The sequence below is a fragment of the Amblyomma mixtum genome, chromosome 3 (assembly GCF_055824585.1).
Source record: "Amblyomma mixtum isolate Tamu chromosome 3, ASM5582458v1, whole genome shotgun sequence".
NCBI lineage: Eukaryota > Metazoa > Arthropoda > Arachnida > Ixodida > Ixodidae > Amblyomma > Amblyomma mixtum.
In genome coordinates this window covers 402,046,142-402,067,528 of record NC_143014.1, presented here as the reverse complement: position 1 = coordinate 402,067,528, position 21,387 = coordinate 402,046,142, and the positions used below count along the sequence as shown (strand labels likewise).

The following is a 21,387-nucleotide window of genomic DNA, read 5'->3' as shown; positions in this document are numbered from 1 at the left end:
TCCAGAAGTCGATTTCACTTGGACTATGGTGTACAGGTTGAGTGCCTGTGCCAACTGGCAGGGGGAGTGCAAGCATTTTTTCCACGGCATGGCGGTGGCGCCGCGAGTGAAAAGACTGTTCACTTCCTCTGCTGTGCCCATATGAAGCTGATGCACTTGACCCCAGTTGACCAATCAGGGAATTTTGATATGGAGAAACTAGAAACTGCACGACGGTAGCCTAAATGCTATTGCATTAAAAAAATTTGCACCATACTCATCTCTTGGATCCGAATATAACGTGATGTGCATTCTGAACCGTTATTTGATCTGTCACGGACTACTGCAGATTCTTTGTTCTCGATCAGTCTTCCCGTAGCCCTAGCCTTTTTGGTTTTCAGCAAATGATTTATCATTCATCATCACCAGTTCTGGGAATTTAAGTTTTCTTCACAGAAAGTTAGTTGTCTTACCTATGCCTCCCCATAGTAAACAAGCAAGTGGTGGGGTCTTAGAGCAATGTATCTCCAAGCTGTCCAAAGAATCGGGTGGGAGTAGGAGGTATCCCATGTTCACACAGGCTGACAGTGCCCATGTCCACAGGGGAATGAGCTTTGGCTGCCACCAAAAAAAAATTAAACACTAGCACTCGGCCCATATTGGTTGCTCTACATAGCCAACTACTTAAAAATAGTTTCGACATGTGAAAAGCATTACCCTCAATGACAAATGTGTTGTACCATTTGATGAGCTGTTCCTCGAAGTGGCATTCACACGGAGTGCAGTACCTTCTCAGCCAATGGAGAGCAAATTTGCATCTCCTAAACAATTCTTAATGCAGTGGCACCAAAGCAATAGAAATTTGGGTATCTTTCTTGCCAATTTCAGGCTGGCCTTACAGATTCTGGTCTTCATTTTTAGTATAAAGCCCGGGGCTTGTTGCAAATAGCGCTGTGCGAGAACTGGCTGAAACAGACAAAAATAATGCAACTTATACCTTTACTGTTTTATTGCCAGACAGTCCGTATATATTTTAGCCATCGTGTCTAGTAATAGTAAACACAATAAGTAACATTGTGAGCCAAGATCAAGGTTAGCAAAAGGTCAGATGTAATCGTGACAAGTAGCAGATGACCCTTACATGAGCACTGGGGCTTTAATGTACTGAGAGAAGCAGTGCCATTTTTGCCGTCACGAAGTGGAGACATGGGGAGTTGCACTTTCTGCTTTGCCAGTTGGCACTCCTACTCATCTGGCCACCATACTTGGACTGTGGGGGTGGTGATGATGGTGCTTATTCTTGTGATGAGAACAACTCTAAACAGTGTGCTCTAACTTGGGGAATACAGCACTTCATGGGTGGACAGCCCTTGGCTGAGTGTTAATGCTCTCTGTGTGCTGCAGGTTCACGCATGGTGCAGTGGTCTTTGCTCTGCACCACCTGTACGGAGGCACGGCCAGCCCTCCCCTGGAGGTGCATGTCTCAGAGCTGGCCCTCCTGGCTGAAGTGCTCGGGGTGGACAGCTTGCGCCGAGTGGTGCTCTCCCATGTGCGCACTTACTACTGCCACTTCTTCCACAAGGTGTGTGCGTGCATGGGACCTGGCTGCCCAGCCTGTGTTTTCCGCTCCCTTGTTGCAGATAGCTGTGGGAGTAGTTCAAATCAAATGAAATGCTTATTTTCCTTGTAATAATATTCTGTCTACGGAGATAGTTCGAAAGAAAAAACTGGTAATGGTGCAAGAAATGAGGACACGGAAGGCACACAAAAGACAGGACTGACGCCATCCTGCTGACGATCTGCAGTATGAAATAAATAAAAAAATCCTGTACTGTCTTTAGATAGTTTCTTGTGAGCTTTGTGCAAGGAGCAAGGCAGGACAAGATTAAAAAGCTAGGTCTGACTGTCACCAGTTTGCTGTCGCAGATAAGCAGTCATGAGTTTTTGTAGCTTACATACCAGTCTTCACTGCCACCTGTAATAATTTGTAACTCAAGTTATCTGTGCACTTGCGGATCACTCTAGCTGTGTACTGATTGCATGGTATAAATAACAGCATTTCACACTGCACCGACGCATAATTTGACATAATGTAGCGGGCACACACTTAATGCGCCATTACTCAAGCCTGTGTTGTGGCAGTGAAATCTTAAGCAGTTGCTAGCATGTATTAGGCATGATGTTTAGTGTGGCAGCTTGTACGATTTGTTTCTGAAACATAAATCGTACCACTTGCTCAATGGTATAGACCATAGAAACCACATAAGTGTGCATGCCCATGTGTTTTGACATAGTGATTGTGCACTGTTTGTGGCCAAAATGTGGCCCAACTTTTTTCATGGCTGCCACATACAACTTTATTTGTGCAGATGCAGAGTCTCGGGTACTTTCTGCATGCATAATGAAAGGTTTTTTTTTTTTTGGTGGGGGGGGGGGGGGTTGATGGGGTTTGATGGGGGGGTGCCAAGGAGAGAGCAGTGTTTATGGAGCATGTACAGTCTGGCCAGAATGAAACATGAACAGCGCCTTTGAACGAAACAAAAGGATATATTGAGTACTTTAAGCTGCAGCGTACAACTTGCCTTATTCACGTTTCTGGGTATAGGATCTACCGAAGTACATATTAAAACTGGTTGTATAAAGCAACATCTCGCTGCAAACTAGAAAAGTGCGGCATATGAGTGTTCGCGTTCCAATCTGACCGTACCGTCCTATGACATTCTTACTGGGGGTAAGAGTGCTGTCTGACGGTATGTGAAGCGGGATTTTCTGTGCTGTCTGGCTGACACTTCTCAAGCGCAGCCCATGTCTATTTCGGTGATCACCTGGGCTAATTTGTCGGCACATCTGTCTTCTGCCATACCACAGTGTAGCTCTCGACAAAACATATCTGTTGAAGTCCATAGGGCATGCTTGCATGATCTTTGCTTGCATATTGTCATTACTGTCGCTGAACAACTCATCAGTTGGAAGTTTAGGGGAGAAGTGGTCTTTAATCCTTTTTTCTCTCAATTAGCCAGCTAATGGTAAAAATTTTATGGCATTCATAACTTGTTTGTTCCTTGGATACAGTGCTGAATGCTTGCAAAATATGAATTTAGCATTTTGTTTAGGTTGGAAATATTTGTACACTTTTATTACTTACTTTCAGTATGGAAAAAAAATTTAAAGGCTGAGGCTTCCGAAACGCACGAAATCGGAAGTTTTACAAATATGATAGGAATCAACTGGTTTTCAATTCTTGTTTGATTGCAGCTGTGTTTGTGGAACATTTTTTCTAGTTGGATAATTTCGAGTTTCTTGTTTTTTTTCCCACTGTGAGTTCTGTCCTTAAAATTGGAACCTGAAAGTTTGCTGTCACACCACATAGAGGGCATTTTAGCTCGCCGTTACACGTTCTTCGTGGGTACTGCCAGTTTTTTGTGATGCTGCTGTCTGAGCATCCAATTAAATCTGTTTCTCATGGAGTGCACTTGTTGCTGATGTTAGTGCCTTCGGTTAATATTTTTTTAGATAGATATGCTTCTATTCAGGCAACAAGGTCTAGGATACGAGGGCAAAAGGCAGATGTGCTCTGCCTGACGGGGCCCGTGCACCCGAAACACTTCATAATGCTCAGCCCTGAATGTGTTTTATTTTGTGTTTTCATGCCTTTTTGACTGCATGTCACATTGTGAGCCAGAAAGTGTGGTTATTAAACGTTGTCTCTTTGCTCATGCTCCTTTCAACTTTCAAGATAGTATTGTAATGCAAGCAGTGGGCTAGCTGAAATCTATGCACAGGCTTTGCTGCAATTCCTCATGTCCCAATCGTGCTGATGGACAGCACATGAATGGTTGCCTCCAGCAGCTCACTTTTTTTTTTTTCACATCAAAAAAGGCGCATCGTCAGTTTTCTTGGCACAGAGGTAGTTTATGCTCGCTTTTCTCAAAATCTGTTGCATTTTCAGCGGAATTTTCAGTTTCTGCATTTTTTACCCATTTGGTGTCTAAAACGTGGATTCACGCGCTTGCTTCTGCCACCCTGAAATTTAGTGCCTAAAGGTGCAGTCTCTAGTAATGACAGTCAGACTGTGTGCTGTTTTGTTTTTCTCTCTCTATCTCTCTCGTTGAGAGCCTCAATTAACTCCCGTGCCTGTGTCCCTTGCTCTCCCTGTGGCAGCCATGCAGCCAGTGCATAGCTGGTGTGGCCGAGTGCCTGCAGATGGCACCTTGCTGCAGTGGGCTGCGGGAGCTGCAAGCCCGGGCGGTTCAGTGGGCGGGACGCCACTACGTTCGGGTGTGGCCTCACCGGGCCTTTGCCACCGTTCCCGAGCACTGGCAGCAGCAGTGCTACGCAGCCACCCTCCAGGCACTGGTGGGTTGCTGCTGCTTGGGCCCCAGTGCACGGTAGCGGCAGATTTGGGTGTTTCTGCTTTGGCAGAGCAGATTCTTCCTTTCCTTCAGGAGTCCACTGTAGAATGCAGCTTGTCTGGATACCAAGTGCAAGATACTGGAACAGCGTGAACATAAAACACATGCATGACGACTCGAGCGTTGAGCTCCCATTCAGTGAAAGCAGTTTGTCTGATATTGTTAGACCTAAATGGAAGAGAGCTTCAGGTATTTTTAAGTTATTGTTTGTGCACTTGTGATTATGTTTGTGGATTTAATTTGTTCCATTCCAGAAGAGTACACCTTGATGGCAATTAAGGGGGGACACTGGTCTTGAAAAGAAAATTCTATTAATTTAGTCATAGTTATGAAATTTTCAGGGCACATGTATTTTTGTGCACTGATTCTAGATATGACATTTAATTTCATGTAAAACAATTCCTTGAGCACTTATGCACTTTTTGTGCAAGTATTTTGCAGAGAGTTTTGAAGAAAATTTGCTGCAGGAAATTCGCTGAAATATATGCCATTGGGTTCTCTTGACACCAAGGAATACAATAAGGGTAAAATTATCATCCTGGCTCTCATAGAACTTGAGTAATAGGGTACTGAAGCTGCCACTTCATAAACAGGAATACAGTGAAAGCTCGTTAATTCGACCCCCGTTAATTCGGCAAATCGGATAATTCGACGCGCGCGCGAGGTCCCTACAATTATACATAGGAGTCTATGGGGCGAAACTCTCGTTAATTCGAACAAATTCTGCCGTGCGTCGGTTAATTCGACTTCACTCCGCAGCCCGCCAAGCCGGTGTGCCGAGAGCAAAAAGAAAAAAACACTGCCATGAGCGGCGCTACTGTACAGCTGATAGGCCATCCCTATGGTCATATCATCCATCCATCTGTCCATCCATCCGAGGAAGCGAGTTAGCGGCGGCCGAAGCGGCTGGCGTCTTTTTTTTTGTGCTTTGTTGTGTCGCAGCAGTCGCTATCGCGGTTATTTACGGCGCCTTTTTTGGTAAATGCGCGCTTTGTCAGCGTGTTTACTGCGCTACTTGTTGCTGTTTTGTTGCGACTGAGAGAAGGGTGAAAGGAAATCGCAAGGGATTGCCTACTGGCTCAGCCACCACCGCTGCCATGTGCAGATAGAGGAGAGTTAAAAGATCAGAGAAAAAGATAGAGAAAAGATAAGACGCCTGTGCACAGTCCCCGTGCAGATAAGAGGAGAGTTAAAAGATCAGAGGAAAGATAAGACCGTCCCCCCCCCCCCCCCCTCCCGGACGCTGGTTGAAAAAACAGATAAGCGGGGAGCGGCGCTCCCTTCACCTCCTCCCCGCGCTGCTTTCCGGTGGGTAGCGCCGCGCAGGGCCTGGGCGCCTCGCCTTCGTGTCCTGTCAGCTGACACAGGCGCTGACAACAACGACGATTTACGATTGTGAGCAGTTGCCCCAAATGCCAAAGTACACGGTGAAAGAAGCCGCAGAAGCCTTGTCGGTGCGGGAGGACTTCTGTGAACAAATCCCTGACTGCGCGTGTGCCACACGCGCCGCGGAGCACCTGGCAGCTGTTAGAGCTATCGTAGTCGCTCAAATTCGCTCGAAAAAGCGGACGGTGATTACAGATTTCCTTGCCAAATAAAGGTATACGTCCTCTGTCCTCTTGCGGCAAACATTGTTTTTGTTGTTCGTTCGATAATTCGACATTCGGATAATTCGACAATTTTTCGCGGTCCCGTCAGTGTCGAATTAACGAGCTTTTACTGTACACACTTTCCTTCTCATTTCTGAAGCGACAACTTCAAAACTCTAACTCAAGTTCTATGATAGGCAGGAAGACAATTTCACCCTTATTGTATTCCTTGGTGTCAAGAGAACCCAATGGCAGACATTTCAGCGAGTTTCCCGCAGCAAATTTTCTTCAAAACTCTCCACAAAATACTAGCATAAAAAGTGCATAATTGCTCAAGGAAATGTTTTACATGAAATTAAATGACACATTTAGAATCAGCACACAAAAATACATATTCCCTGAAGATTTCGTAACTGTGACTTCATTAATAAAATTTTTTTTTTCAAGACCAGTGTCCCCCCTTAATCCTTTAGACAATTTATATTGTGTTAATAATTAAATACACTCCAGCCCATTTATAACACTTATAATGGACACAGTTGTAACGAACACTCGCTTATTACGAACAAGGGCAGTGCTACCGTCAAAATATGCATTAGAGCAATGGCATTGCATCTCAGATACAATGAACACCTGTGGCTGCACAGCTCGGTTACAGCGAATGATTAGGCGGTGTAAACTCTGCCGGCAGTCGAAAAACAGCACTTCTTGCAGGAGCGGAGAGTGACGAGCATTCTAATCGCTACGTCACTCTCTCCCTGCCACCGTGACCTCCGCAATCAGCTCCGGCAGCGCTCCTCTGCCTATGAAAATAATGCGCCAACACAAAAAAGCGTGAACAGTAAAATCATCAGCAGATGAGAAATACAGAACATATGAAATGCCGACAAAACATTTTATCGGATGCGGCCGGCAAAATCTCACGCCTTGAAAGGAGACACTTAGCGCCGGTGGAAAGTGGAGCAAGCTTCGCATTAGCGGCTTTCTGTGAAGTAGCATGCAAGGCAGCGACCGGTGCTCGCCATTTGTCATTGGGAAAACTTGCAAGGCGCAGTGCTTTGGAAGCTACATTCTCATACGCTACATGCATAACAGAAAAATCTGAATGGTGCATGACTTTTTTTTTTTTGAATAGTGTCACTAGGCATAAGTTTAGAGGAGGCATGAGGATGACAGGCAACTTGCGTGCAAGTGGCTTGTTGAGTTTTATGATGACATTTCGAAAAAAAGAATGGTCCTTCTCGTGCTCGACAACTATGTGGCACACCACGCTCTTCTGCCGCCAAAAGCGACGAGCAATACCAGCCACTTGACAAAGGCATAATTCACGTGCTGAAGGTGTCGTGTCCGGCGGTGCGTCACCAGTACATACTGATGATAGCAGTCGACCGACCAGATGCTGTCTCAATGGTTAATGCACTTGGCTGCTGAGCCTGAGGATGCTGGTACAACACCAGCTTCGGTGGTGGCTTTTCGATGGAGGTGGAATGCAAGGCGCCCGTGTATTGTGCAATGTCATTCCATGTTAAAGAACTTTAGGTGGTTAAAACTCCCCTGGACCTCTTCATTACTCTTTCTCCTAGCCCACGTGCAGCTTTGGGACATTAAACCCTAAATACCACCAATCAATTGTTTAATTCGGGCGTTCTTTTTAGCCCTCTGCTTTGCTTTTAAACGCTGAGTTTGGCAGACTAACTCAAGTCTTGCTCTGGTTCATTTCTGCTAATTGATAAGCCAACAGTGAAGTAGAAAGCTTAAATTTTATTTTTTTCTCCTCCTTTTCAAGTGAGAGCTGACAGCTTCATGAAGACTTGTAGGTAGTATTTGTTTGACATAGCCAGCCCATGTGGTTAGTAATACATGCTGCAGAGTCAGTTCCTTTAAACAATTAATTTCTCAGAAAGCATTTGCTTCTGTTGTGACTGTCATGAAATTTCATGCCATTGCTTGTTTATTCTTCACTTTTTTTTTTCTTTTTCAAAGTTGTTGCTTCATATTGTTGCCAGATTTTCTTTATCTTGTTGGCTTGTTGCATTCTTTCTTGTACCAGTTGTTGAATTTTTTTTTTGTTTAGATAAGAGAAAAAATGCCTACTTGCTGCATTGGACAGAATAGGCGTGCACTTACTGTTGTTGTGGACCCTGTGATGACTTGGGCTGGCCGTTGTTTCTCCATGTGCAGACAGCAGAGACAGCCATTGACATGGCTCTGAATTGTGAGCGCCTCTCTGTGACCCTGCCCCGGGTGCGATGGGCAGAGTCGGCACTCTCTCTGGCCAACCGCCTGCTGCAGGACTGCGTTGGCCTCATGTCTCGGGAGTTTGACCAGGTGCTTCAGAGCAAGGGCTTCCTCGACCTCGGAAAGGTGCGGGCATCACTGGCTGCCCCTTGCACTTGTTCATCCGTATAAGAATAGCACAAGTTAGCTGGGCACAGAAGCTGTGCCACCTGCTGCCATGGGGCAGAAAATGGCTGCTGTTGGTGGTATAGCTGTCAAGTGAGGGGCGTGTGAATTTGTGTGCGTGCAGTGTTCGCGTTCTTCATTGAAATCTGCACCTTTTGTAGTCTTCTATCTGAGATTTGTCTAGTTTTATCTGTGATTGGCACCCTTTCATTGTAACCTTGCAAAATAAAGAGCAGGCAAAAACAAACATGTGAGTCAAGAGAGGTGGAAGGAAGGACAGGGCTGATGTGGAAATGCCAGCGTGAGGAATAACACAAGTACACACACAAGTAGGGGTGTGCGAAGAGTGGTTTTTTGGTTCGAAGCGAATTCAAAGTGAATAGGATTTTCTTTGAATAATTTCGAAGCGAATAGTTCGAATAGTACTTCTGGCACTAAAAAGAGGCTGAATGACAGCGCGCATTTCTAAACCCATTTATTTTTCCAACACACAAAGCTAGTACATATTGCACTGAGGCTTTATTTAAAGCCACTCTTCAAAATTTTAAGGAAGCACCTAAAGTGAGTGAAGAACAATTTTTAGTTGCTTAGTTAATCAAAAGTTACACATAAAAATACCACCTGCTTTCTAATGAGAAATTAGAGATAAAATACGAAAAATGAGAGTATAACAGAACGGTGCCATTAGTACAGCCAGTAGTTGAAACCACAGGAGTAACTGCACTACACTGCAGCAAGAGCACTAAGAACAATTATAAAAAAAAAAACATTCTGCACTTCCGGGTGACAGCTGCCATTAACAGCCCAGCATGCTCCAATCTTAATGTTCTTGTTCAAGGACACAAGCTGGTCTACGTGACGGGTGAGCAGGCTCTCTCTCTGACAGCGCACGATGTTTCCTGCAGCTGAAAACAGCCTTTCGCTGGTAGTCTGCGTTGCTGGGCTTGAGAGGCATTTGCGTGCAAGTGGTGCTATGGGTGGGTACAGGTGGCTGCCGTTGGTCCTCCACCATGCCAAAGGGTCTTCACACTGCGGAAGAAGGGGGTTTTTCCAGTACTCTGCGACTTCATTCTTCACTGTATGGCGTGGTCGGCAGCTCTCATCGGAACTAAATTTGCTGAAGGCACACCACACAAAGTCACCCAAAGGTCTTGGAGATGCGCAGCCTCTGCCTGGCAGTTCAGCATGCTGATGCACTAGCACCGTCTCTTCTGCTGCCTCCACAAGGAGACCAAGCGCCCATTTCTTTTCAGCTTCGACAGTGTAGCGTGCATCTTTGTACCTAGGGTCAGCCAGCATGGCCAATGCTGGAAGCTGAGACATCTTGATGTCCGGAAATCTAGACTTGGTGCTCTTTAGTAGGCTGGATGCAATTCATGCTGCATCATAATCATTCAAATGCTGTGCAAGAACGATGCTTGAGCATTCAGGCAGCAGGATAACTTGAGACTCTAGTTTGGTAGCTGTCCCCAGACAGTTCACTTGTGGCCTGATCAAGCAGTTGCAAGACCTTTACTGATGCTGTTAGTGGCTTCCACTCTTGTGTGGTGAGATTTCCAACCTCATCAAATTCTGAGAGTTCCACAGTAATAGGGGTGCGAAGTCTGGCCATCATGGCATGTTCGCTGTTCCAACATGTCTGCACGTCCTGCACTACTTCAAGACAATCCAAAAGCATGCTTTTCTGAATTTCATTAAGGCGTGCTTGAGCCATGGCACTTCGCTTATACCGACCTACTGTTGCCCTTGCTTTTGCACAAAGCTGTGCAAGCCCTGCCACATTTTTTTGGACATCACTGATGCACAACTGAAGCATGTGGCCAAAGCACAGCACACCCTGCCATGACTATCGCGCAACCGCCAAAACAAAATTTCTCTCGTTGTCAGTGACTACAAAGGTTGACACCATTCCTTCAGACAAAAGTTCATACTCCTCTATTACAGTTCCGATGAACTTTGCCAAGCTCTCAGCGCTGTAAGCGTCCACCATTTTAGTGCAGGCCAGTATATGTACATGTTGCACAAACGCCTTATTCATCACATGGCAAGTGAAACTTGCATAGCGGTCATTCACTTGCAATGTCCAACTATGCATAGTGATCGAGAAGGACTCCACTCCGCTTCCAAAGACCTCTGTAAGCTTCGTTCGCACCTCTTCTTTTTTTGATGATGACCCCCGAGAAAGTTGTTTGTGACGGCACTGTGTAATTGGGCATGGCGAGTTTCATCATGTCAAGAAAGCCAGGCTCCTCAGTGATGGAGTGCAGGTGCATACCGTGTGTAGTGAATCAGCCGACCGTCTTTGTCATCTGTTGCGCTTTCGGTACAGCCGCCTTCATTTTTCAGCTACTGATGGTTGTTGAACACTCGGCCAGCTCGCCTTTGTCAAGGTGGCAGTGCATTTGCATGCTTGACAGTCGTCCTAGTAGGCCCTAAAGAAATTCGGGTGCCTTTTCAAATGCGTTTAGAATGTTGTCGTCGTCCCTGTTGGTGTCTTCAAAACGGCCTTGCATTTCAAGCAGCGAGCCTCATTGCCGGGGGCAGCTTTCATGAAGTAGCTCCATATTGAATTGCCTTTCATAGACGCATTGACCATGGTGCCAACGATTGAACCAGTGGTCGAATGGGTCAAATGTCGAACACTGAGCCAGGCAGCCACATTTGGTGCACTGACTTGCCACGTGCCTCTGCAATAAATATGCTGTGGAGTTCCATCGGACTGAACTAGCGATCCGATGAAGGTGGCCAAGTGATGCCCGCGTTCGAATACCTATGATGTCCTAGCTCGTCGATAATGGCACCACCAGCCAGAATATATAAAGGCTTCGCTGGCAGTAAATTGTGGTTTCTTGGTTTGAAGCTTAGACGATTGTCTGCTGTGTTCTTCCTTCAGTGTGTCTGCCTCGACACGGTGGCAGCGACGTGACTTATGGCAGCAACTAACTTAGTGCGGAGGCTCGAAGACGGCCACGCAGGATCTTCTGCAATAGCGCGTGGACCTCTTTTTTTCTTTAGTTTGTAGCTGGGTTTGCAGTCCGACCTGGCTGTGATTTGCATATTGACTGACCCCTGAGCATTGAAAGCATGATAAAAAAAAAGCCATCTATGCGGCAATACTCAAAACCAAAACCACATAAAGCAAGTGGGCAAGCGTCCCGGAAACACTATTCGCACGAGACGAATACTTCGAATACTGAAAATTTGGTTTGAAGCGAATATCGAATACTGTGCTATTCGATTGAATCTTCAAAATTGTCGAATATTTGTACACTCCTACACACAAGTATGCAGAGTGATGTGGCCATGGTGGGCCATATGTCACTGTGTGCTCTGCCGGACACACAACTGGAGGAGGAAAAGGAAAAAAGATGAACACTATTGTAGCTTAAAGTATTATGTGCTTTCAGATGATCTTTTTGGAAGGGCTTTCTCTGGATTGGCTGCGTTAGATTAGATTGCAAGTGAAAGTATTAGATTGCCACAGTATGCCACTTCTTGATCTGGCAGATGCTTTCTTAATAGCTCTTTGATGTTGCCGGCAGGGAACGCCTTCCTGACCTATAAGTTCAGGTGCCCAAAGAAGTTTTTGGAACACGGATGCCATAACAGAAGCTCAATTTAATCACTGCCTGGAGGGATGGCCTGATACTATATAGGGTTACAATCTGCAGCTACCACAGGAAAGTGAAGAGCACATCCTTTAGTTCCGGGCTGCGTGCCTAGAGAGCCAAGCAGTTGAGCATTTTTTTGTTTTTTGTCATGTTCCGAAACCATTTGTGGACACCTGTATATCTTGGCCCGGTGACGTAGTGATTTTTGATTTCCTTCTTGTACCTCTGAGCTGCTTCATGCCTCTCCCCTTTTGGCCAGGTTGACATGGGTCTAATACACAAGAAGACACTGACAGTGGCCCCAGACTTAAGGCAATGGTTTGTTATGCACAACTTCACAGGAAGCAAATTGCTGGCTGGAAAGACCATGTTGAAATCGGTCCTGCACTTCAGGGGGTTGGTACACAATGTACAAAGTTTACCTTCCTGTGTCTCCATACTGCACCTGCCAGATCTCCCATGTCTTCATACTGGACCTGGCCTTCAGTATGGAAGGTAAACTTTCATGAGGCTTGTTTCTCTCTCTAGTGTTTGGAGGCAACATTGCCTGCTGTGCATCATCTGTCTCACAGCTGCAGTGGGAAAATGTGAATGGACATTGGCACTTTGAAAGCTAGGACATGTTTACTGACAGCCGGTGTGTGAAAGGTTGACACCACCTTTACTTGCAGCAGCAGCTATGCTGTTGTGGGAAAAAGTGGTTCAGCCATTGATCTGTGCTCTGACATTGGCGCCACATTGCCTCCCTTGCCCAGGGCCAGAGCTGGAACATCACTGCCCTGGAGGACACCCTGCTGGCAGCAGTGGAAGGGCTGACACCTGATGCGGCCTGTCTGTCGTGCATTGCCTTGGCACGGCTGCTGCCTGAGGACGACAGCCAGCAGGTGCAGTGGACTCAGGTTGGTGCCTTAACTCTTGGCCGGGGCCTTTGGTAATGTCTTTATAATACCATATAAAGGCTTTTTTTCAGATGGGCCAATTTTTGGGGTGCGGCCCATACACACAATGTGCGAAAAAAAAATTGTATGTAAAAACACACCATTCAGGGAATGAACAGCACTTATTATACATTCAATCATCACTCGCGTAGTCTTCAGACTCCGAGCTGGTGCTGTGCGCATGCTCATCCCACAAGAAGTTGCGCATCATGTCCGCTGTCAATGCATAGCCACTGTTCCACACTTCCATCACATAGCAGAGCAACTCTTCTTCCAGTTCGGGAAACTTGCACGGCTTGCCTCTGAAAGCGCACTTTTTGCAGCTTGTGTTCTTCAATGCGTCCTTTTGGTTGCATTATCATCGGACGCACTTCTCAGCCACGTCAAATTCCCTGCCTGCCGCGTACTTGTCGTGGCCAAGAGCAAACCCTCAGCCATGTAGATATTAAGGTGCTTGCCCATCATGCTAAAATTGCAATGTTTGGCAGCAGCACACGAAAGCCACAACTGCAGTGAACTAACACACTACCACAACTCCCGTGCCTTTGACAGCCACAGAAAGCTGGAGCTCGTGATACTGATGCCAATATGGATAGCAGGACTCGCGGCGGAAGAAAAAGTTGATGATGATGATGATGAGACGTGGCCTTGGGTGCCATCCATGGTTGGCCAGCTCCTGTGCATGTGTGTGGCCTCCGCGATCAAGTCCACCATTGCTCATAGCCGGAGCTGATCACGGAGGCCACGGCACGTGCATTGTGTGGGTCATGGAAAGTTTGGGTGCGGTCCTTACACGGGTCTTTTTTTTTTTTTCAATATTTCCTTCGTGAAAACAGTGTGTGGCCCTTACACGCGTTTCTACGGTACTGTAGTTGCAGCCGTGGCAGGCTTGCGATGTGAGCAGGTGTGTCCACGTGTAATCACGGAGAGTAAAAAAAAATGAGTAGGCAGACTTGCCAACAGACATAAGGGAAACAAAAAGTCATGAGTAATTGAGTGCATACGTTGCACCTGTGGATTTGGGGCTATGAAGTTGCGGTGGAGTAACATGATCAGTGTGTTTTGTAGTATAATGTCGTTGAGTACAGCGGTTGGTTGTGGTGCTGCCACAGTGGCTCAGTGGCTTTGACACTTGGCTGCTGATCCCAAGATTGCGGGCTGTGAAAAAAAAAAAAACTGGTCACAGTTCGGTAATGTGCACACTGAGCTGCTCTACGGGGGGAATGCATACAAAGCGTTGTGTACATGCTCTCGAACCTTAATGCAAGAAAAGGCGCATGAGCATACATTTTTTTTCCCTAGTGATGACGTCATAGTGATGCAATAATTTTGTTACTGCTACTCTTCTGCTAGCACTTCTACTACACTTCTACTAGCAGTTCCTGCATTTAGCTGTTGTGTGTTTCATAAGCCAGGGCTCACTGCGTTACCTCCAGTGGGGGACGCACTATGGGTAATTTATGCTGATGTCACACATTCAGGTGACTAAGTAGTAATCACCGGGCAGGTACTAACAACATAGTAAGCAAGAACCACCACGCAGGTGGTAATCAGGTTGTAAGCTTGGGGGTGTGGTGGGGGGTGTAGCCCATGAAGGAAGACACACCCTACAATCCTCAGCGTGGCAACGTTTTAAGATGCAAAACCAAGTGAAACAAAACGAAGCATATCAATAAAAGCAGCTCGAACTACCACGCTGCTTTGACTTTGCCTAGCCGAGGAAATGACTGCCATTTTTAATGCGAAAGCATTTCTTGGCTCATGACGCGGTGTTCTGTGCGTCAAGTGTGTGAACAGAAAGTGCGCACTCCTAGTAGGAGAGCAACATGGGTCGCATGATCCGTATGGGTGCTTGTGGCAGGCAGAGCTACTTGCCAATGCATTGGAGCTTCGCTTAACTGCTGCACCACTGCACTGGCAGTGGCATGAGCTCTCACTGGCGTCTGTGAACGTTCAGTAGAGAATGTCTAATTCTGCATATAGTATGGGGATTGGCCCATGGAGGAGCTCTGAATGGTGTGCGGTTTGGTGGCCACTGCGAACTAAATTGCACAAACGCACCAACAGAAACAGCAGTAGTGCACATTGCTTTTGCATTTCTCCACTAAAGCAGACTTCAGTGGCCCCAGTATACTCTTTTGATTATGAGATTGAATGTTCTCAAGCAAGTCAGGGCTTTGAAGTACGCGGTATTGGAGGGCTCCGAATTAATTTAGGTCATCTGGGATTCTTTAACATCATTCACATCCCATAGCAGACGGACGTTTTTACATTTCGCTTCCATTGAAATACAATCACAGTGGCCGGGGTCGAACTGCCGACCTTGGAATCGGTGGCCGAACGTTAGTCACTGAAATGTCATGCTGGGTAGACTGATGCTGCGTTTTGCATCAACTGGTTTCTATGCATTGCCACTAACTTTTCCTCGGAAGGATTTGCAGTAGCTTTGCTCTGGTGCCAACAAAATTCTTTACTTATTTCTGATTTGCAAGATAAGTTTGTTGAATGAAAATGTGCTTTATCGCTTTTTTTTCCAAATGTTGCATTCTTCTGGGGAAGAAAACAAAGAATTGCCTTTTTCCTAGCTTTCAACATTTCTTGAGATTTGACATCTCTTCTACGAACTCATGTTTTTTGTAGTACAAAAAAAACGGTCAGCTACTGCTTCCAAAAAATTGATGTAGAGAAAAAGCTAGTGCTCAAATGCATTTGGGCAGAAGACTCATTTGCTGTGTCACGAAGGCTGTGCTTGTGCCAAGATTAAACTGTCAGCACCATAACTTTTGGTTTTCTTTCGTGTGTGAATCAACGTTTTCAGGCCCAAGTGCACCTCCAGAAATAAGGTTGTGTTAGTATTTTGTGTGGTCAGAGTGCTTGTTTTAACTGCACATTTGTCAGTTCCTTGCCTTATATTCAGTTGATGCCATTATAAAGTAAAATCACTGCTTTGTATGTGTTGGGATCTTGTTGTAAAGCACTTTTATATTTTTTTTTTCAGTTTTGCAGCGACTTTCACAAACTGACAAAGGTCAACCCTTCAGCAACCATAGCAGAAGGGATCGACAAAATTGTAAAATTAGCACATATGCAGCTGATTGCTTGTGAAGCAAGCATCATGGAATCTCTCCGAAGTGCTGGAGAAATGGCACCAGAGAGGCTGCGAACGCGACGTGAGTATTGTTACAAAGGCTTTATTGGTATATTTAATACGTACACTCTCTAGCAAATTATTTTTGCAGGGTTTCATCTTATAGGCATAGCAGTAGAGTTCATCCATGTTTAAAGGTTTGGTTCTTTCGATGTTTGCAACTCGTGTCTGGTCCTGAATGGAAAGAATTTGATGGCATGTTGCTTGGTGTACGGAACAGAAATAAACTGTTGTAATATAGCAGAGTTACATGTGTAAATAAGGAACGTTTTGCACTGTGTCAAGTACTAGACAATATCTGAAGACCCGTTGGAATGGCCTTCATGATGCAGCAGACATAAATAATATACTGTTAACCCAGCAACAATGTTCCGTTACTTGTGGGCACAGGTTACAGAGCAAATCACTTTCTAAACAGCCGTTGTCACATAATTAGGAAACTTTAGGAAGATACTAAAAAAATGCATTGAAGCGTTCCCTATAAATGTTTTGCTTTTACAGACATCCTAACAGTTGCGGTTTTGCGGATACAGTAGAATCTCGATGATACGAATTCCTCGGGAGCACGCGAAATATTCGTATCACCCCGAATTCGTATGAGCCAAAACAAGTAAATCTCGACATGATAATGAACACACTTGGTGTAGAGAGAGGAACTCGAGTGAGAGACAGCGGGAAGCATCACCTGCATGCTCTGCCGAAGCGCGATTGGTGGCCCCGAGAGGGACCGTTGAAAAAAAAAAAAGCTGCCGAAGCAGCTTTGAGAGAAGAGGAGGAGGAGAGGCGGCGTTGGGCGAGGAGACAGCCCGGGATCAGCCGGCCACGGCTACTTCCGGCCGAAAAAGTCAGTTATGCTCGCTTGCACTTTTTTGCCCTCGAGGTCTTTGACGAGACACGCCTGAAAGGCATAAAATCGTGCAGCGGTTTCGTCGCTCACGTTGCCAGCACTTACTGTGCGGCGCAGAACATCGAGAGCGTTAAGGCTTTCTGACGTCGGCAGCAGCTGATCGCACTCGTCGGCGTCTTCACCGTCGGCGTCTTCACCATCATCACTCTCGGTCTCGACTTCATTCACTTCGTCGACCAACTCTTCAATGGATCTTAACCCGCAGGTCGCAACGTTGTCGTCCGCGGTGACGAAGTCGTGTGCTGAAGCTTCAGTTTGCAGACTCCCCCAGCCTTCAATTCGAAAGTCCTCATCGGGCTCTTCATTTTCTCCCGTCGGAGCCGCGTCGCGTCCCGTTTTAAACCCACATTTGCGAAAACAGTTCGCGATGGTGTCTGAGGTCACATTATCCCAGGACATGGCCAAAAAATGCAACGCATCGAGCAGGCTGATCCGCAAATTCTCATCTTTGCGATCAATCTTTGCCAGGAGACGCCTTACTAAGAGTCCTTTAAAATGATGCTTCACATTCCGAATTATTCCAGCGTCCAGTGGCTGCAAATGGCTGGTAGTGTTGGCAGGCAGGAACCTTACGGTGACGTTGTTGAAGGTCGTTTCCTTTGGGTGCGCCGAACACTGATCTAAGAAAAGCAAGATCTTTCGGTTTTTTGCAGCCATTTTTCGATCCAGGATCGTGAGGAACTCGCGGAAAAATTCCGCGGTCATCCACGCTTTCTTGTTCCCTTTATAAAAGCAAGGTAAACGTCCTGCCGATCGAAAGCACCTCGGCTGTTTGGACTTGCCTATGACGGTAAGCTTAATTTTCTCCGAGCCGTCGGCATTCACGCAAAAAAGCACGGTGATTCTCTCCTTACTTTTTTGGCCGCCCTGGCAAGCCTGGCCCTTCACACATAAGCTCCTCTCTGGTTGTAAATTGAAAAAGAGGCCCGCCTCGTCAGCATTAAATATGTCGCGCGGTGCATAGTCTGAAATCAGCGCCGGCAGCGTGTTCAGCCAGTCGCTGACAGCTGACTGGTCCACTTTTTTTCCTTCACCGCTAACGACTCTGTAGACAAGTCCATGCCTTTCTTTAAAACGATGCAGCCATCCCCCGGAAGCTTGGAAATTTTCGATTCCCAGGGAAAGCGCAATGTTGTCCGCCTTCTCGCGTAGCACCTTGCCGTCCACGTTGACGCCGGCCGCTGTGACTTCGGCAAACCATGTCAGTAGGACCTCTTCCAGCTTCACGTGTGTAGCCGTCTTCGCCTGTTTCACGTTCACGCCGAAGTGCTGGGCATTCTTCATCACAACGTCTCGCTGCCCAACAATGGTGCACAGCGTCGACGGTGCTATGCCTAGCTCCTTCGCCAACTCGACACGTTTCTTCTTCGGGTTCTCGTCGACCTTCTTGAGTATTTCAATTTTCTCCTTAAACGAAAGGGCCTTCCGTTTTCGCGACATGTCGAACAGCAAACGCTTCGGTCTTTCCGCGCGCACTAAACTTCCGCCAGTCAGGTTCAGGTAGTCCACGTTGCAAAACGCACAGGGCAGCAGCAGCAGCGAACACTGAACAGACGCATGTAGCAGCATGCAGCATGCAGCTTCCTGTGATGGCGATGGCGATTCGGCTTTTCCTTTCAGATCGGGTCGCCCTGCGCGAAAGCATGGCGTAGCGAAAAAAGAAAGAAAACAAAACTAGCGTACGCCGATGGCTGCCAGGAAATGGGCGACGCAGAGTTGTCAGGCACGTGACTCGCCCTGGCTAGGCAGGTTTCGTGCTGAGCCATGTGCCGAGCGCTCTTTATGCTACGGCGGCGGCGGCGTGGAGGTGAAAGGAGGCGTGTGGAGAGGAGGGCCTGTGGCCGCTGCCGCTCGGCCGGCAGAGGGTGAAGGGAAGCGGGCTTGAAAAGACGTGGAGGTGAAGAAGGGAGACCGGTGTGGAGAGGAGGGCCAGTGGCCGCTCAGCCAGCGGAGACTGGAGGTCAAGGGAAGCGGGCGTGGAAAGGGCCAGCTACCGCGCATTAGCCATGGTGGCTACTCTCCCCCTCCGAGACCAGCCGCGTCGCCCTGGTCGCCCCGCTCTCCATGCCCCGCTCGCGTGCGCCGGCCATTGGCGCGTTCGTATCATCCGCGAAGGCTTGAGAAACTGTTCGTATAATCCCAAATCATAGCGTATTCTATATAACGTAGACCATCCAAAACACTTTTGAAATTCGTATCATCGCGAAATTCGGATCAACCGTAATCGTATCATCGAGATTCTACTGTACTGTCTGCAAATGTGAAAGAAGTGAACGGGCTCTCAGCTTTGTTTGTGCGAGAGGAGGTAAGTTTCTTGATTTTGTGCTGCTATAATGCATGTGTAGAACTAATGGGCTTTACTGAAAGCATTGGTTTAAGACGTTGCTGAGCTTTACTGTGATGCAATGAACAGAGGAAGCTTAATATCAATGTAGTTACTTCAGTGAAATGGTGTAATTTTGGTTAGCAAATGTATTATAAATAAATAAAGGTAATGAAGTTGTCATCTAATAATTGTGAGTGCTGCTGGTTGGGGTCCAAAAATTAATGTTGCACATAAACCAAAATTGCATGTGTAAATGTAAGAGAAGCTTAACATTCTTTGTATTGTACTGAAAAAATGTACAACGTACAGATAACTTTACGAAGGGGGTGACTTAAGCATGGAGAGATGGGATTGAATTAATCTCTTGTGGCCTGTTTCTAACAATGAAATATTTCTTGCCATCACAGGACTTGAGTGTTCCTGCAACGCCTTGCATAGTTTTCACCGGACGGCATATTGAAGAGGCGGAATTTCTTCATATCAAGGTGGATAGGGAAAAACTGTTTATGGTTAAAAAACGCAGAGGAGGGGCTGGCAGCTGTTCTGTCGGCCTACTGGCTCTTTAATGTTCAATACGACCGGAAGTTGTTCAACACGCTTGTAGTGTTAGAGCGCCTTTTTCTTGGCCTCACACTGAGCACACCAAGGGTGGTGGCAACGAAATTCCGCAATAAAGTCGCAAAAAGTGTTTAATTAATAGGGCCTGGAAATTTAGGCATTAAAGATCCTCGAAATAGGCAGGCATCTAGGCTCTAAAAAATATTGCAATAGGTGCTATAAAGCAAAAATAGGCGCTTTGAATAATACTTTTTTATTTATTAGTACAGGATTTGTCAGTCAAGCACGGAGCGTACGCTGTCCTCAATTGAATCACGCGACAATAAAGCACATTCTCAGATTTTCAACTTGGAGCTCCTTCGGTTTTCGCTAAGCATAGCTTTGTTGTTTAAAAAACTACTTTCGACGTGACATGAAGTTAGTGGGGTGAACCTAAAACATAAAGAGTTCACAGGGGCTCAGGCGTTCAGGTGATGTGGCCGTATCGTCTCCACCTAGAAGGTCTCTGATTTGCGAAATTGTTTCCAGGTCTCTGTTTTTTTCTACCAGTTGTTGCATCTTCGTAGAATAGTAGCGCCTTTTCCTTCCAGTGCTGCCTGTACTTCTTCGACTGCCTTCAATGATTCATCTACTGAGAATCCGGCCTTTTCCAACGTTGTCATCCTTTCTGTAAGTGTTTAGAAGTTTGCAGTGCTGTATGTGAGGTCATGTTCCACGCTCGCCTCCTGGAACATAGCTGTTGTTTTAATCACACGCGCAGCGTCATCCTTGATTTCCTAAAGGACAGATCAGACCACTTAAGAGTGCAGTGTCTATTATACTGCTGCGTCTGTCCATGTTCCCCATTGAGTCAAAACAGGCTTTGGTGGCAGAGGAATGTCAGGTGCTGTGGCGCTAAAAACAGCAATTGTTTTGTGCTAGATACTAACTCGTCTACTTGGGGAAAAGAGAGTCGGACACATTTGGCCACACGATGCATTTCATAGACATCGCAGGTCAGGTGAACCATCTTGCAGCATGAAAGCATCAGTCCCATTCCTGCCTTGCACATGTAGTATGCACCATCCGTAACGAACAAAAGTATCATCTCATACTGAATATTTCCTGGCCATAGAGGCTCCAGACATGAAGTGAAAAAACGCGCTGTCGTCGAATGGCTGAAATTTTCAAGAACATCTGAGTTGAGCAGGATTGCTCGTCTGGATTTCTCTGGGCTCAGTGTTCTGACGATGAAGGTGGCCACATACCGTCCGCTAGCGTCCGCGTTTTCGTCGATTGACACCCAATTTCATCTCTGATTTTGGCGGGAGTATCCTCGTAGCACTCTTTCACGTATCTCTTACGAAGTGTTGATTTATCTGCAACATGCTGCTTCGTGTACTTTTCCACAAAAATCCGAAAACCACTGTTAGTTAGTTTCCATTACAGGATATCTGCCTCCAAAAATGCTTGACACAACTCTGTGGCAAATGACGATTCCTTTGCTGCCGAACTACTGCTGAAAGCCTCTGCCAGT

The 21,387-nt window shown here is 46.4% G+C and overlaps 1 protein-coding gene across 1 annotated transcript in view; it reads left to right on the top strand.

Moving 5' to 3' along the window:
- The window catches only part of LOC149357386 (uncharacterized), a 49,048-nt gene extending 32,474 nt beyond the window's left edge, over positions 1 to 16,574 (top strand). Inside the window, exons 7-11 of the mRNA XM_089584581.1 lie at positions 1,384 to 1,561; positions 4,141 to 4,335; positions 8,162 to 8,344; positions 12,750 to 12,893; positions 15,931 to 16,574. Coding sequence (XP_089440707.1) covers positions 1,384 to 1,561; positions 4,141 to 4,335; positions 8,162 to 8,344; positions 12,750 to 12,893; positions 15,931 to 16,155 — 925 coding nt within the window. The 3' untranslated portion in view covers positions 16,156 to 16,574. The remainder of the gene's footprint in view (positions 1 to 1,383; positions 1,562 to 4,140; positions 4,336 to 8,161; positions 8,345 to 12,749; positions 12,894 to 15,930) is intronic.
- Positions 16,575 to 21,387: the final 4,813 nt, after the last annotated feature.